General features: G+C 33.9%; 1 protein-coding gene across 1 annotated transcript in view; it reads left to right on the top strand.

Annotated features, from left to right (window-relative positions):
* Window positions 1–14656, top strand: part of EYS (eyes shut homolog) — an 809794-nt gene that overhangs the window by 464180 nt on the left and 330958 nt on the right. Inside the window, exons 30-32 of the mRNA XM_068183727.1 lie at window positions 2207–2331; window positions 5174–5298; window positions 8586–8838. Coding sequence (XP_068039828.1) covers window positions 2207–2331; window positions 5174–5298; window positions 8586–8838 — 503 coding nt within the window. The remainder of the gene's footprint in view (window positions 1–2206; window positions 2332–5173; window positions 5299–8585; window positions 8839–14656) is intronic.

Raw genomic sequence — 14656 nt, 5'->3', positions numbered from 1 at the left:
TAGAGTTAGGCCCATGATTATATAGTTTATATCTCTGAAGTCTTTGTAGAGCCTTGAGTCTCTGAAGTCTCAAGCTTTTCTGAGTAGGAAATAACACAGAGTTCATCCAGGCTGTAGCCTACAATATCTAGCTGATTCCATACTATTGATTTTCCATGGGAGTTATAACAACCTGTTCCACTAATCATTCTTGCTCCAAATAGTTATGACCACAGGAGCTCCGTAAACTTTTCTAGTCTTTACTGGTGTCTACTACTCAGCACGTATGCACACCACATATCAAAATGTGACCAATTGAAGCAACCAACAGGAGAGTTCTTAAAAAGACCTTTTTTCAATGTTTGACTTTTACAGACTAAAATATCAAGCTCACACATGTTAGATACACATAGGCGTAGTTGTTCTGTCCAGATATTTTACATAATTGTATATTTTTTCCAGTTTATTCTATAAACGTTTTTTTATTATTAAGATAAAATATGTATAATTGCACTAAAGCATAAAGTTAAATTGAATTTAAATTGGCATAGTATTCCCTGTGCCTAGTTGCCTTTTCCTCCTAGCAGAATATTCTTTCCATCCTTTTCATATCTGGGAAAATTTGTTCCCTTCAATTTGGTTTTTTCTGGTCTTTTAATTTTTTTTCTTAATATGCTCTGTAGATAGTGTGAAGACAAAGGTATATGAAGAAAACTATTTAAGATTTAAGTGAGCAGAATCATCCTCTACATTCCTTTTTCCACTGAGCATAGGAGAATGTTAGGGTGATTAATGCTGGGTGTGTGAAGTTATGTTCTAACTACTGGACTTCGACATTTACAGATACGATCAAAGGACCAAACTGTATCTTCTCAATGAATTCTTTTTAATGTTTTTCAACCAAAAAACAGGTGGGCTTCTGGTGCACTCATTAAGGTGTATTTTCCATGCTTTTTCTCCCATGTATTATGACTCGATATTTGAAAAACAGTAGTGTGTGCTTCAGTTTGTTTATTTTCCAAGCAGTGTGCCATAGGTGTCATCTGTAGTTGATGTAGACTCTGAAAAATCTGTTCTGTTATTATTTTGTTGGTAGATTCCAAATTGTCATTACTCAGAGTGTATTCCATAAGAAATGAAACAAACATAGTCTATTAGTCACAGCAAAAATAAACCAAAGTATAATTCCTGGTACACAGTGTAATAATCCCTCAGGAGGTGTCACACACATGTGTTTCATGATCCATCCTCCTCTTTTGCTTCACAATGTGGAAAGTTAAGGTAGGCCTGCAGATACCTCATTCTAATTATATATTTTGAATTCAATCACTGTAGCACATTGAGGAGTAGGTGACCATGATTACTTGGATTTACTCAAAGATACTTTGGTAATGTATTCGTCTCTCTCTTAAGTGAGGCAGAAACATTTATGCTTTTCACTAGACCCAAGACAACATAAAAAGTGTGCACCACCCAGTTAGTAAAAGGAGTTTTTGAAAACATTGTCTCATGTGAAATACATCCATGTACAACACATCTCAAAAGAGTAAATTTTATTAATACCATTATGGGACTCTGTTTTTTATAATATATTTGCATATATCCATAAAGTTGTGTGTATATACGCACACACGTTTCAATAATGGGATTAGTAGGATTTTTGAACTTCATTAAAGGTCTTGTAAATCTTGTAAGCTATGTGTTGAAATCATATGGAACTACTTTGATATCAATTATCACATAGAATTTACAACCACAAAAATACAGAAGAGTTTTTTTAAAGAAAACTGATATTTTATACCTACAATAATGATTAAAGCTTGGGCCCTGAAGATTAGCTTTTATGCTGTAGTTTATATTTGATAGTACACACTTGTCAGCAAGCAGTTTTTCAAACATAGGCTGCAGTTACTTAGCTAAATTATTTTAGTAGACAACCTCCCAAGAGTACATAAAGAAAGGTTTGTATTCACCTTGATAGAACCAGTGCACTCTAATTGAGACTGTTATGCTTAATTGTGGTCCAGATGTGATATTTTTGCCATCATAAATCCCTTAAAAGATCAGCATGTATCACATGAACCTTGGAAGTGTTCCAGTAAAATACCTTGAAACAGAAATATTTGATGTCTTGTTAATGCACACATTTTAGACCCATTGTTTCCACACAAGGTCTATTTTATATGATGTTTCTGCATAGTATAACACTTTGAAATGTTTTTTTCAGGTGTCTTGCTGGATTTTCTGGACAATTTTGTGAGATAGAAGTTAATGAGTGTAATTCATCACCTTGTCTACATGGCTCAACCTGTGTTGATCATATCAATGGATACACTTGTAAATGTCAACAAGGTAACTGCCATATGACAGAGCACTCTTAAACAATGATCATTTTGAATTATCACTGTTACTAGTGAGAAAATTGGTAAACCATATCAAGCTCTTTTGTGATATATGAACTATAAGGTACAAAAATGCTATCTCTTTGGCAAGCTTTTTGAATGAAATCTAAAGAGAATTAACTACTCCAGTAAGCATATGAGAAATACTTCAAAGGAAAGCCCGCTCACCAAGGGAGTCTGAAGTATTATCTAGAGCCAGGTTTATTGTTTATGATCTTTCCTAATGTAATTTACTGACCAAGCTGTCAAATAGTCACTGTTTAACAGCAAAATAATTTCACTACCTATAGAATGAGATTGACTGAGAAGAAATTCTGAAGACGTTAACTAACATTTTTATTATTATCCTTAGTGTTGGTGTTGTAAGGCATACCTATGCTAATTCTGTTGCCTGGGATTAAAATAATTTTTTTAAACATTATAAATAGAATGAGGCACTTGCTTAAAAAGTGGGGACTGTTTTCTAATTCTGAGAGATATCAACTAAAACAAGTCTAGTGGTTTATGAAAATATAAGAGATTTAGTATTTAAACAAAAGAAAAAGTCACAATCAGCCTGCACTGTCATGCAATCATGCGTGTAGGACTATGTTGATTACAGCTTAATATTTTTAGCAACTTTTCTTTATGTCAAAGAGAAAATTGATAATTCAAAAAAACATCATAGTTCTGATGTATGAACCAATGAGTGAAATTTTTTTGGACTTTTTCATGCAGAATTCATGATAATAAAGATCTTTCTAATACTAAAAAATCTGAGTCATGACCTAACTTCAGTGCTACATATCCACCTGGTACTGCATATGGCCATATCCCCCTCCACCAATAATAATGACTTAAAAACTTAAAGATGTATTTTGTAGTCATTAAAAAGCTTCACCCAGAATACATTGCCAAGTCAATTTTTTTTTCCTTATTTTTAAAGCTCATTAAAATAATACATCAAAGATATTTTAATATAGGCATTTAAAAATTGCTCACTAGCCAAGAACTGTGATTGCTGTCTCTGTGCAACATGGAAACTCTTGGTATAAGTAGGAGAAAGTTCTCTGGGGCTTTGGAACTCACTCCTACAGCTAACATGTTTTAAATACCTCCCAACCCAAGCATCTCTGACTTTCTTTTATATTCCTTTTAATAATACCATATGTTAGTAGGGGTGAAAGATCTGTAAATAATTTTTCCATTAGGTAAAAACACAGAATAAAAACCACATGCATTAATTATATACATAATTTTTACATATCTTGAGGGGAGTTTTTTAATTAATATGATATTTTCCAATGTTATTTGAGTCTCTAAAATGTCTGAAGAGATGAGAAGGTTACAGCTCAGAAAAGAGGTGAATTTGGAGAGGCAGGGGAACCTTTGAGAGCAGTAACTTTTTCAAAGTTACACATCGGAAGAAAGGGATTAGAAGAAAAAAATATCCAGAGAGAGAAAGTAGAAATACCTAGGGAAAAAAAATGGCATTTTTTGCAGGCTTTGACTGTTCACATATAATAGATCTTATATTTCTCTTCTTAGCTTCACCTATAGAAATATGGAGCTGGGATTGGGGATTCTTTGGTCTATAAAGGCAACAATGGGAAACAACTGGGCAGATAGTCTGATATACCCTTTAACAGATTACCTGTTGTAATTTAATGAAATGGAAAAGGGATAGTACCAAGACTGAAATAGGAACAAGGCAAATGATTGCAGCTTTCCAAAAAACCTCCAGAGAACAAAGTGAAGCATGTGGTGACAGCATGTGATGCCAGGAAAGGGAATGGATTTAGCTCTGACAAATGCATTTTGTAATGGATCATGAATTTTTCAGCTATTGTCCCATTGGCAGACCCCATACCCTTAGAATAATAGATGCATGTTCAGGTTCTGTGGCTGCAGCTTCAGGCTGTTCAGGTGCAGAAGCAATATGGAGAGATGTAAAGTGTGTTCTAACAGCACCACAGACAGCTCAAAAGCGACAACAGCAGCTGTTGGAATTAATAGCAGGCTCATGGATTAGGTCTTTAACTGGGCAGGCCAGTCTTCACCAGGGCAGCTGAAGCAAGACTGGAATGTAACAGGTGAATCCATTTGATTCATACTCTGAGGGGAAGTCTGAACAGTGACAACTAGATTTGTAGCAGCCAAGGACTACTAGGGGGCTTGTGAGGCTGTAGGGGTTTTCTTTGTTTGTTTAGAAATGGTAAAATGGAGAAAAAACAAATCTGTAATGGGTGGTGGGAATAGCATGGCAGAAAGTCTGGTGCTCTTCATTAACTAGCCATATTTTACAGAGTTCTGGGTTTGTATTTATCAAGCAAATGGACTGATTCCATTTCAACTTGGCCTACAAGGAGCAAGTTTGAGACAGGCTTAAATTACATGACCTAAAACACAGATTCAAGATGAGAATTTAGCCTCTAATTTATGGTGTACGTATTTGTAAAGGATATTTTAGTAAGAAATGCTTATCACTAATATTTCCAGTAATCTGACTAATGAACTGTGAGAAGATGGAATCTCATAGAGTTTAAACACAAAGTATTTGCTCAGAAAATGTCCTCCTCATTGCTATGGTACAGTAATCTCAGAGTTTCTTTTTTAGATTCTTTCCTTTATTTTTTTTTCTACTCTGAGAAACCATAGCCCACAAAAGTTCATATTCATGCCATAATATATATCTTTATATATGTGACAATGGATAATAGTTACCCATACCTTTTTTCTCTTGATGCTCAGTAAATTGATGTAGATTTTAATGAGTCTTGCTTTGGGGTTTACATTGCTTTTTTTTCTGACAGGGTGGGAAGGCCTCCATTGTGAGTTGGATGTTGATGAGTGCATATCCAACCCCTGCATACATGGTATCTGTGTTCAAAAGGAGCCCAGCTTTGGTTATGCCTGTTTTTGCAAGCCAGGATTTGTGGTGAGATGCTGAAATTCTTTCTTAACTTTCCTTTTACCTGGATGTTCAACATTGCATAGAAAATGCTTTTTCTTTTTAAGCTTGCTCAAAATTGTTGATATACTTCTTGAATGAAAAGGAATCACAGAGTGACATATGCTTTGTTCAAGGAATTCACCAGGAATTTGTCCTTGTTCCAGTGACACTTTGTCTACAATTTTGTAAAAGTCTGTATTTTACCATAAGGGCTTGGTAGGTAAAAATTGATCTTAACAATGCAAATAATCTGACTAAATTTACTGATAAACTATCCTGAGAAGGAAAACCTATCTCGTAAAAATTAATATCATTTTTCAAAGGTGGTTTATACGGAATAGAATGGGTAACATTGATACTTTCCACAGACCATGGTAACTGCTGCCTTTTTGTCTTCTGAAGCAGATTGGTTTTCAAAACAATATCAAGTAGTCATGAAGGGTACATCACTTGAACGTCTTTTTATATGGAAAACAGTCAGATCCTTATGTTACAATAATCTCATTTTTTCCTTAAATATTTATGCTTATCCCACAAGAACAATTGTAATGGAGACGATCAGGTTCACAATTTTTTTACCATTTATGACCAAAAAAACCCCAAAAAACTTCTGAATACAAAATAAAGCCACCAGAGAGAAAGACTAAAACCTATTTAGAGAAATTATTTTTTCAATTAGTGCAAAATTTATTGGTACAAGTCAGTGTTGTGTGACGCTGTAGAGACTAGAAGTACAAATAAACCCAAAAATGGGTTAGAAGGAGAATAGATTCATTGTTATTCAAATTACTCTTCTGAATGTTACCCTGGCCTAGGGAGTCTTTGATTTACTTATTGCCAAAAGTTGGAATGGTTTATTTGGTCAGTTACCAGATGCTAGCTCTGCTTGTTTTCTTCCTGTTTTCTTCCCAAAGTATTCATTAATAGCTCACTGATGATGGAGCTAGATAGATATTTGACCCATGGGGGCAGTTTTTCTATTAGTACATAGCTTGAGTATTAATTGTACAGTATGTTGCAGAACAAGCAAGCCCTTGCAAAAGAAGTAACAAGCCTTTGAAGCAGCTGAAATTTAAGATGCATCATCTTTGCTTTTTATTCCATTATTCATTTTTCCATCTTCAGTCCCTCCAATTCTGTTCCACTATGCTTTGGGAAGGAATATAAAAGTAAAAAAAATTCAGTTGGGGAACCAACACAGAGACATTTTTAACATACCTATCTTCAGTGTCAAGGATAAGAAATTATGGTCTAAACACTTCAAGAGGTATATTTGTTAGGTCTCAATGGGTTCTGGTTCCTAACCATGAGTAGGTGTGGAGTGGAAACAGTGAAACTCACAGAGAAATAAGTATTCAAAGAACTCCAGCTACAGTGTGTATGTAAATCTTCTGTACTCTATGTCTGCACTGCTACACAAAGTATGGATCATAAAGCATGGATTGTGAAATCTCTCATAAATTTTCACAAGAAAAACATAGTCAATGGTATATGAAATAAGTGTTTACTTTTTAAGTGGAACCATCGATAGACGTATACCTACTTTTAAATACAAATCTGCACAAGCTAAAATATTCCATCCCCCTGCATAGAAACTGTTAAGGCATTTACAGGCACTTTCAGTGCTATCAAATTTATCTATGACTACTTAATGTACCCTTCATGCACACTGGAGGTTATCCACATCTGCTTTGTTTCTATGAGTCATAAAATCGTAATCAAATGCTCTTTGCCATTAAATGTAGTAGTCATAAAAATGTACTAATCTGTCACAGGAAAGTCAGAATGAAACATAAGTTTTATAGGATTAAGAATGATTATGAGCTTGCTCAAACTGATCATTTGTTCTATATGTGAAAGTAGAAAAAAGCAAGAAGGAACTGCATGGAAACTGACACATTAATTGGCCTGTTTTTCCTTTGTGCTTTGGAATACAGATACAGTGAGTGATTTTATAAGATGCCATGAATTCACCAGATAGCTTGTCTGCTTGCCAAAACAAATTAAGAAGTTGATTGAAACAAACATGGATGTATCAAAATTACTCAAAACCCATCAATTTAACCTCTTCTGTTTTAAACCTCAAATAATTTAAATTATTTGTAGAAAATGTCGTTTCAGTTTCCATGTCTATATTTTTTCCTCTCTCTCTCTTGTCCTTCGTATTGTTTCTTAATATCATAAATCAATATAATAGAGTTGACAGAGATCTCATAAAACATAAGCTGCCCCAAGATCTGTGTGAATAGTTAGCCAGGTAGACATGAAAGATTATTTAATTGTTTGTCTGAAGGAAAGTGTGTAATGAACACATGCTTCTTGAGCTCTAGAGAAAGCTTGGATTTTTTTTACATGCGTTCCAGTTGCAGGAGAAGATTCAGTCAGAAAATATATGATGATATGCTGTGAGAGATGTATGTCTTCAGGGATGACAGTGTGTGTATTTTAAATAGTTATCGAAATATGTAGTATCCTTCTAGGATAGCTGTAAGCTGTCTTTCTTCATGTAGCCTATTAGTTCATTGCAACAGAAGTGAAAATAAAATGCACCCAGGCCTGACTTCAGCATATATTTATTTCACACTTCAAGAATGCATTTAATTCACATAATTATTCCTTGCCTTTTTTACAGACCACTGAATATGAACATTTTTACTTTATTACTAGGGAGGACATTTCAGACTTCCCATGAATTGTTACTCTTGATAAAAAAATAGGAAATTAATGCCTGGTCCAATTGGAGACAGCCACTGTATTGTTTCTTTTCTAAGCATTATCTGTGAATGCAAGGTATTAACAGGGAGCTGTGTGCAGATTTGGTAACAACAGACAACAAACAATGGGCTGCATTGTACAAAAGGAAAGAACATTAGCTTGCAAGACAGAGCAAACCACAGATTTTTAGACAGCTAAGTCCTCTGTAAAAAGCCTTTTTAAAACCTACATTCTAACTGAAGTTTATTATTTTAACCAGATTTTATTACTGGTAACAATATTATCTTTGATACTTTGCAATTACAGGTCTGTAGAGAAATTCTTTTTCTTGATTATCAGAGTCAAAATGTCACTCAGTTAAAATTTAAAATATCCAACTATACTATTAAATTAGTTAAGGAATATTTTCCACATGATATTCCTTTTGAAAGTGTAAACAGCTTAATATAAGCAAAGAATATTTTAGAATCAAAAGAAAGTAATAATTGTAACTAACATCACTATGAAATGTAAATTGCCTTCAAAAAGTGTCCTTTTTTTTGAAAACTCTCTTTCAGGGACAAAGCTGTGAGCTTAATTACAATGATTGTCTTATACATTCCTGCTCCACTGGGTTTCTTTGTGTTGATGGAATAAACAATATCACCTGTTTACCTACTATGCCCCAAAGCAAGAAAACTCTCACTGAAGTGGCTGAAGTGTTTCCTGCTGAAATTTTAGACAATGACCTTCCATCAGTACTGGCTGTGTCTATGGAACTTTGGTCTAAACATGTTTCTCCTGATTTACATACAGGAGAAGTGTCCAAAGGTGAGTGGAAAGAGATTCTGAACAATGCATATATCAAACGTTTTTCTAGTTAATTCTTCTAAAGTGGTAAAAATATTGTAAATATATTAATTTTAATTATTAAGACTTTTTATTTCATGTATTCCCTTCTAACTTTTTTTTTTTTTTGTAATTACTCCAACATTCTTAATTGCATTTATATGTAACTGCAAAATTACTCTTTTTTCTAAAAAAAAAAATTTCCCAGTATCTTTCACATCCAGTAAGGAAAACTCCACTTTCTTTTAGCTGGGTTTTCAGTTTTCCAGAATGTACAATTTCATATGCCTCATATTGTGTTCAGTAATCTCTGATTCTAATGCCAATCTTCCCTTCTTCCTTGGCTAGTCAGCAGGGGAGAAAGATAATTTGTCTTACTCCATGGGGACTTTGATTCTTTTTTCCTAGTTCACATGTTTTCTGAGTGTTTCTTTTTCTGTGCATCTGGATGTTTTTAGACTAAAAATATAGTGGACAAACCTCTCAAAGTCTCTGCCATTCTAGTTGTTTGTAGTGTTGGTTTTGGGAAGCCAAAATTAGCCTATCCTGTTTAAAAATTTTCAAAAAAGTCAAAAGTAACAGAAGTGCAACATTTTATTGTGATCATTGTACCTTCATTGTAGCCGCTTCATTTTACTAAAAATAGTATTACACAGGTAGCATGTATGAGGCATTCTCTTTACAGATAGTTTCCGAATTTTTTGCTTCTATACCTCTTCAAAGGGATTACTTGTATAAAAAATGAGTCCTGTTTTGTTGTTTTAGTGGGGGGTTTCTTTGGTTTTTTTGTTTGTTTGTTTTGGGTTTGGTTTCAGTTTTTATTTTATTTTTTGTTTGGGTTTTTTATTGTTTTTTTATTTGTTTTATGTTTTTTATTTGGGTAAAAGAGTTTTAGAGAACATTGGGTTTTGGTATACAGAATTCTTTTGAGAATGACTGAGTGATTGACTGAACTGCTTGTTCTGCCTTTTTCTTCACAAGAATCACATACTCATCTTCCATTTTTTGATTGATATTGTCTTGACTATTTTCCTTCAAAGACTGTCTGTTAAAAATCATAATTTTCATCACTTAGGTTCTTTAAAGAGACAAATATAAACTTGATTGACTTTGCTTTTCACTCTTTGCTTGAGGGCTTGTGTTGGAAAAAATTATTTTATATCATTGATTTAAAGCACTTAGGAGGGAAAAAAGTAATCTAGACCAGGAAAGATGTATAAAGGCGCCAAAAGACAAATAAACCATTTTTGTTGGGTAGAGAATACAGTTGTTTTCCTGTGAATGCTTGTCTACATAGATTTCATTCTCAGTATGCATACATAAATACACAGATCAAATTCGTAGTGCCAGAACTGCCTCCTGATACTGTGCCTATACTCAAAAGATCAAGTTGTCTGAGCATACCACTATGGATTTCCAGCTGATCAAGATATGACCTAAAAGGAATTTTATTTGCATTTGTTCTTGTAGTTGTTGTTGTTTGGGGGAGTTTTGTTAGTTTGATTGGGTTTTATAGCGGAAAAAATAGATAAGGAACAACAATGCATCCCCAAAAGTAATAGCTGCCCTTATCTGATGCATAAGCAAATCTGTGTCTCTTTTATTGGAAGAAATAAGACTATTAAAAAGCTAAATGAGAAAAGCTCCATACAGTCCATACACAGTCCATAGTAGAAGAAACATGTCAAGCTGTTAAACTTGATGTACTCTCCTAGACTTACAAATTTAGTGTATTTTTTAATAACACTTATTACTAAAACTTGAGAAAAAATACTGATGACTCACCCAGATAACTTGCAGTCTCTGAAAAAAAAGGGTACTATGTACTTTTCATATATTTTAAAATAGCTACTCTCATCTGACAATCAGTAGATATATTGCAGCAAGTTCTAAGATTCTTAGAGTAGCAGGGATCTCTAGAAAAAGGCTATGAGAGATGAGAGATATCTGTCAGACATATATTTTTTTGATCTGGTCTCCAGGTGTGCTTTTCCACTGCCATGACATTGCTTGTGGCAAATAATGTTTTGTAAATACATTTATTCTTAGAAAAAAGTATTTATTGTTATAGAAATTCTTTCATGAGACCAGAGGGGATGACCTAAATTCAGAATCATATGTCTGTTAGCACTCTGAAGCTCTGTATGACTTTTTCTGTTTCCCATGCTCTGCCAGCAAGTAATTGCCCAATAAGCAACATTTGACACAAATTTAATGCAGGGAACTTTCTTTTCTTTCTTTCTTTTCTTTCTTTTCTTTCTTTTCTTTCTTTTCTTTCTTTTCTTTCTTTTCTTTCTTTTCTTTCTTTTCTTTCTTTTCTTTCTTTTCTTTCTTTTCTTTCTTTTCTTTCTTTTCTTTCTTTTCTTTCTTCTTTCTTTTCTTTCTTTTCTTATTGTCTTTTCCTTCCTTCCTTCCTTCCTTCCTGTTGGGCAGCCAAGCATTGAAACAAGGTGTCCAGAGAGATTGCAGTTTCTATCCTTGGAGATATTTAGAATCAAACTGGACAGTGTCCTGACAAACCTGTTGTAGCTGACCCCACTGTGAGGAGGTGAGGTTAAGTTAGATAAACTTCAGAGGTCCCTTCAAAACTCAGTTCTTCTGGGATTCTGTGGTACCCTGTAATGGTTAGGACAGAATTGTCTTTCAGACATTGTTTATAAAGACTGTTCTAATTTACTTCTGTGCACGCATCTAGTCACCAAGAGTGGGATTCATTTTACCTGTAGCTATCCATTCATTAATCTGTGTAAACTATATCACTGTAATAAATGAGGAAAAATCACACCATCTGCTTTAGATGCCTGTTTTGGGATAGGATGCAAACTTTTCTCCTTTCCTTATTATATACTATTCTGCTTCTTTGTACTTTTGGTTTTGGCAAAGGAATTGAATATTGCTTTGTATGTTCTGCTTTTGTAATGTATGTGGATCGTAGAGGTCACAAAGACATTTGAAAGACAAAACCCGGCAGAACCAGGTATGAATGCTAACAACACATCTGCTACTACACAGCAGCTAACTGGATTTACTTCCATTAATTATGGAGAAAAAAACAGACATTAAACAAATACTTTACTGAAGTGGATTTTCATCCCCCTATTGAGTCACCTACTTTCACTGCCTGTGTTCAATATTTCATAATTCCCTTTAAGACTGCCTAAAGTATGAAATATATTCTGAACGTATCACTAATAGTCAAATTGGTACATTACTACAAAGCTCTTCCTGTTCAGTATTATTTTGTTTAAAATCTTGCTCCGCAAAAATTCCAATTTTGATTACATTTTAGTTAAACACCCCTAGCATGAAGCAAATTTCAGGGTTTTGGATTTTACACACTACTTTTCTTTATAATGTAATGCTTTTTCAGTATTCTCCTTCATCAAGTTCTATTCAATTACAGCAGGGTACGCTTCGTTTCTGAAAAATGTTGAAACTACATGATGCATTTGCCACCTAATCTGTCTTTATCATATTGAATTGTTTATGTTATATTCACTGGATATGTCATCACTCTCATTATTCCTTTAAGCTTTGTCTTTTATCAGTTCAGCCAGATATATTATTATTAATTTCGTTGTAATTTCCCTGTTCTCAGTATCTGTAATCATATGCTGTTTTTAAACACTTGTTATTATATCTGCCACATCAAGAAGGTAATTACTTTTGACATAGTGAAGTTACTAGCTATGTAGGTTAGCATGGAATTTCATGCAAAGTGAGTGCTTTTAACACTGATACATTATTTGCACTTTATTTGTAATTGATAGAAGCTTGAATTTGGTAACTTTCCAGATCTCTTTCACAAGCACTCATTTTCCCTAGAGTTCTGATAAAGAAGACCTAGAAGAGTAATCACAGCCTGGCCTACTTCTGGTTTTACTTAAGTGTAACCTGCTGCCCTGCAGGCAAAAGCATTTTGATAGTCTGCAACTTTTAAGTGTATTTTTAACTCTGATTGCTTTGTGCTCAGACTTCTAAGCAAGCCAGGTGTATAGGAAAGTCTGTGGGAATTCTATGTATATTGGCTTTCACAACAAGAAAAAAAAATTAAGAAATTAAACTTTAATTTAAAAACTATACATAATTTGATATTTTCTAGGTTTCTGTATCAAAGTAAATTTAAATTCCCTTTTGAGCTGAAAAATATCTTCTGTTTTCTAATAATAAAAAGTGTTCTAGTAATATCTAAATGTCTTCTAGGCTATGCATTGTCCATCTGCTCAGAGTTTCATTGTGCTCGATATTCCCAGCTACATTAAAGCAGAAAGAATCATGATATTGGGAATAAAACTCTTGGCATACCTGCCAATGAAAGCAGATGTTTTGTTTCAGGTATGAGGTAATTTGAGAACAGTATTTATGCCACTCAGTACTCCCGTCATTTAGAGTTTCAAAGCCAGTGAGATCTTTGAGCATCATCTACTCCTGAAACAGGGAAATATTCAATAGCATCTTCTGTGTTTGAAAAATATTACTCTAAGAAACTTCCTACAGACATAGTTAACTTCCATATGATTGGGAAAAAAACAAACAAACAAAAAGAAAAAACAAACACAAAACAACAAAAAATACATTGACTAGTACAAGTATTTCTGGGTTATTTTTTTCCTGTAGCTCAAAAGATTTTCCTTGATTTTTTGAATACTGTCAGCATTCTATGTTAAAATTGATTTATTTTGTAGATTTTTGAACCAAGCAAACTGTATAACGTGGGCTAGCATTCATCAGCATAGCAAGTGTACTGTTTTGAAAATCTTAAAATGTCATTTGCGTAGTGGGTTCTGAGGAGCCTAAAACAATTAGGATTACTTTTTCTTTGAAGAATAGCAAATAAAAGATTTCAGGTGTTCCATGTAGCTCATACTTTGCATTTACATTTCGGAGCAGTTATTGAATTAATTATGCTTTGCTCTTATACCTCATTTTGATTATATTGAAAATAAATCATAATTATCAACTTCTACAGTTTAAAATAAGAAGGGATTTTAGAGTCATGAAAACCTCTGAGTAAGTCTTTCTCTTATTATTTATTCAACAAACCTATTATCTGGTATAATATGAAAAGTATCCCAAATGCACAGATTACTCCTCAGAGGCACTGTTACATTCCCTGGAGTAAAGTAATCCTCAGGGATGATTTAGCATCATTCAGGAAGTTTAAAGACTGTCAGTTCAGCTTTTTCTTCATCTTAGTTGAGGAAGTAGAGAGATTCCTGTATGACTCCCTTGAGCAAGTAACGGCTCACCAGCAGTGGAAATTTCTGATAGTATCTGCGATCTGAAGCAAAGAGAGGAGTACAACAGGAGGGTTGCAGCATTGGATTCTAGTGCAAGGTCTCTAGTCATGTAATTGAAAAACATTGTTCAAAATCTTAGCAAACTTGAACTGTAGTGAATTTTAAATAATGTGAATTCTTTCTCAGGAAAAAAAAAAAGGAAAATAATTCTTTACCTTTGGTTGGGATCTCTGCTTACATGGATATTACAGTAAAATAGAGGAACAGTTGGCTAACCATTATCTATAAGTCTTGGTTTTGTTCTCAGATCAATCATATGTGTACAAATGTAGAGAGCTTAGTGTGCTTTGGAAAATAAAAGAAGGAAAAACCAAAATGCTTCCAAATGTTGTGATATGTGTTTGCAATGAAGCGAGTTATAGGATGGGAAGGGTAAAAAGGAAAAAATTGTATGACGTAGATGGATGGGGAATATTGTAGGGGCAAGACAAGACAAAAGGAACGCATACACAGTGAGGTGAACAGGGGATAGGATATTCAGGGTGACATGTTTAGGAACA

This window comes from Anomalospiza imberbis, chromosome 3 (genome assembly GCF_031753505.1).
Source record: "Anomalospiza imberbis isolate Cuckoo-Finch-1a 21T00152 chromosome 3, ASM3175350v1, whole genome shotgun sequence".
NCBI lineage: Eukaryota > Metazoa > Chordata > Aves > Passeriformes > Viduidae > Anomalospiza > Anomalospiza imberbis.
The sequence above is the reverse complement of the archived record's forward strand: the minus strand, read 5'-3'. Positions and strand labels throughout refer to the sequence as shown.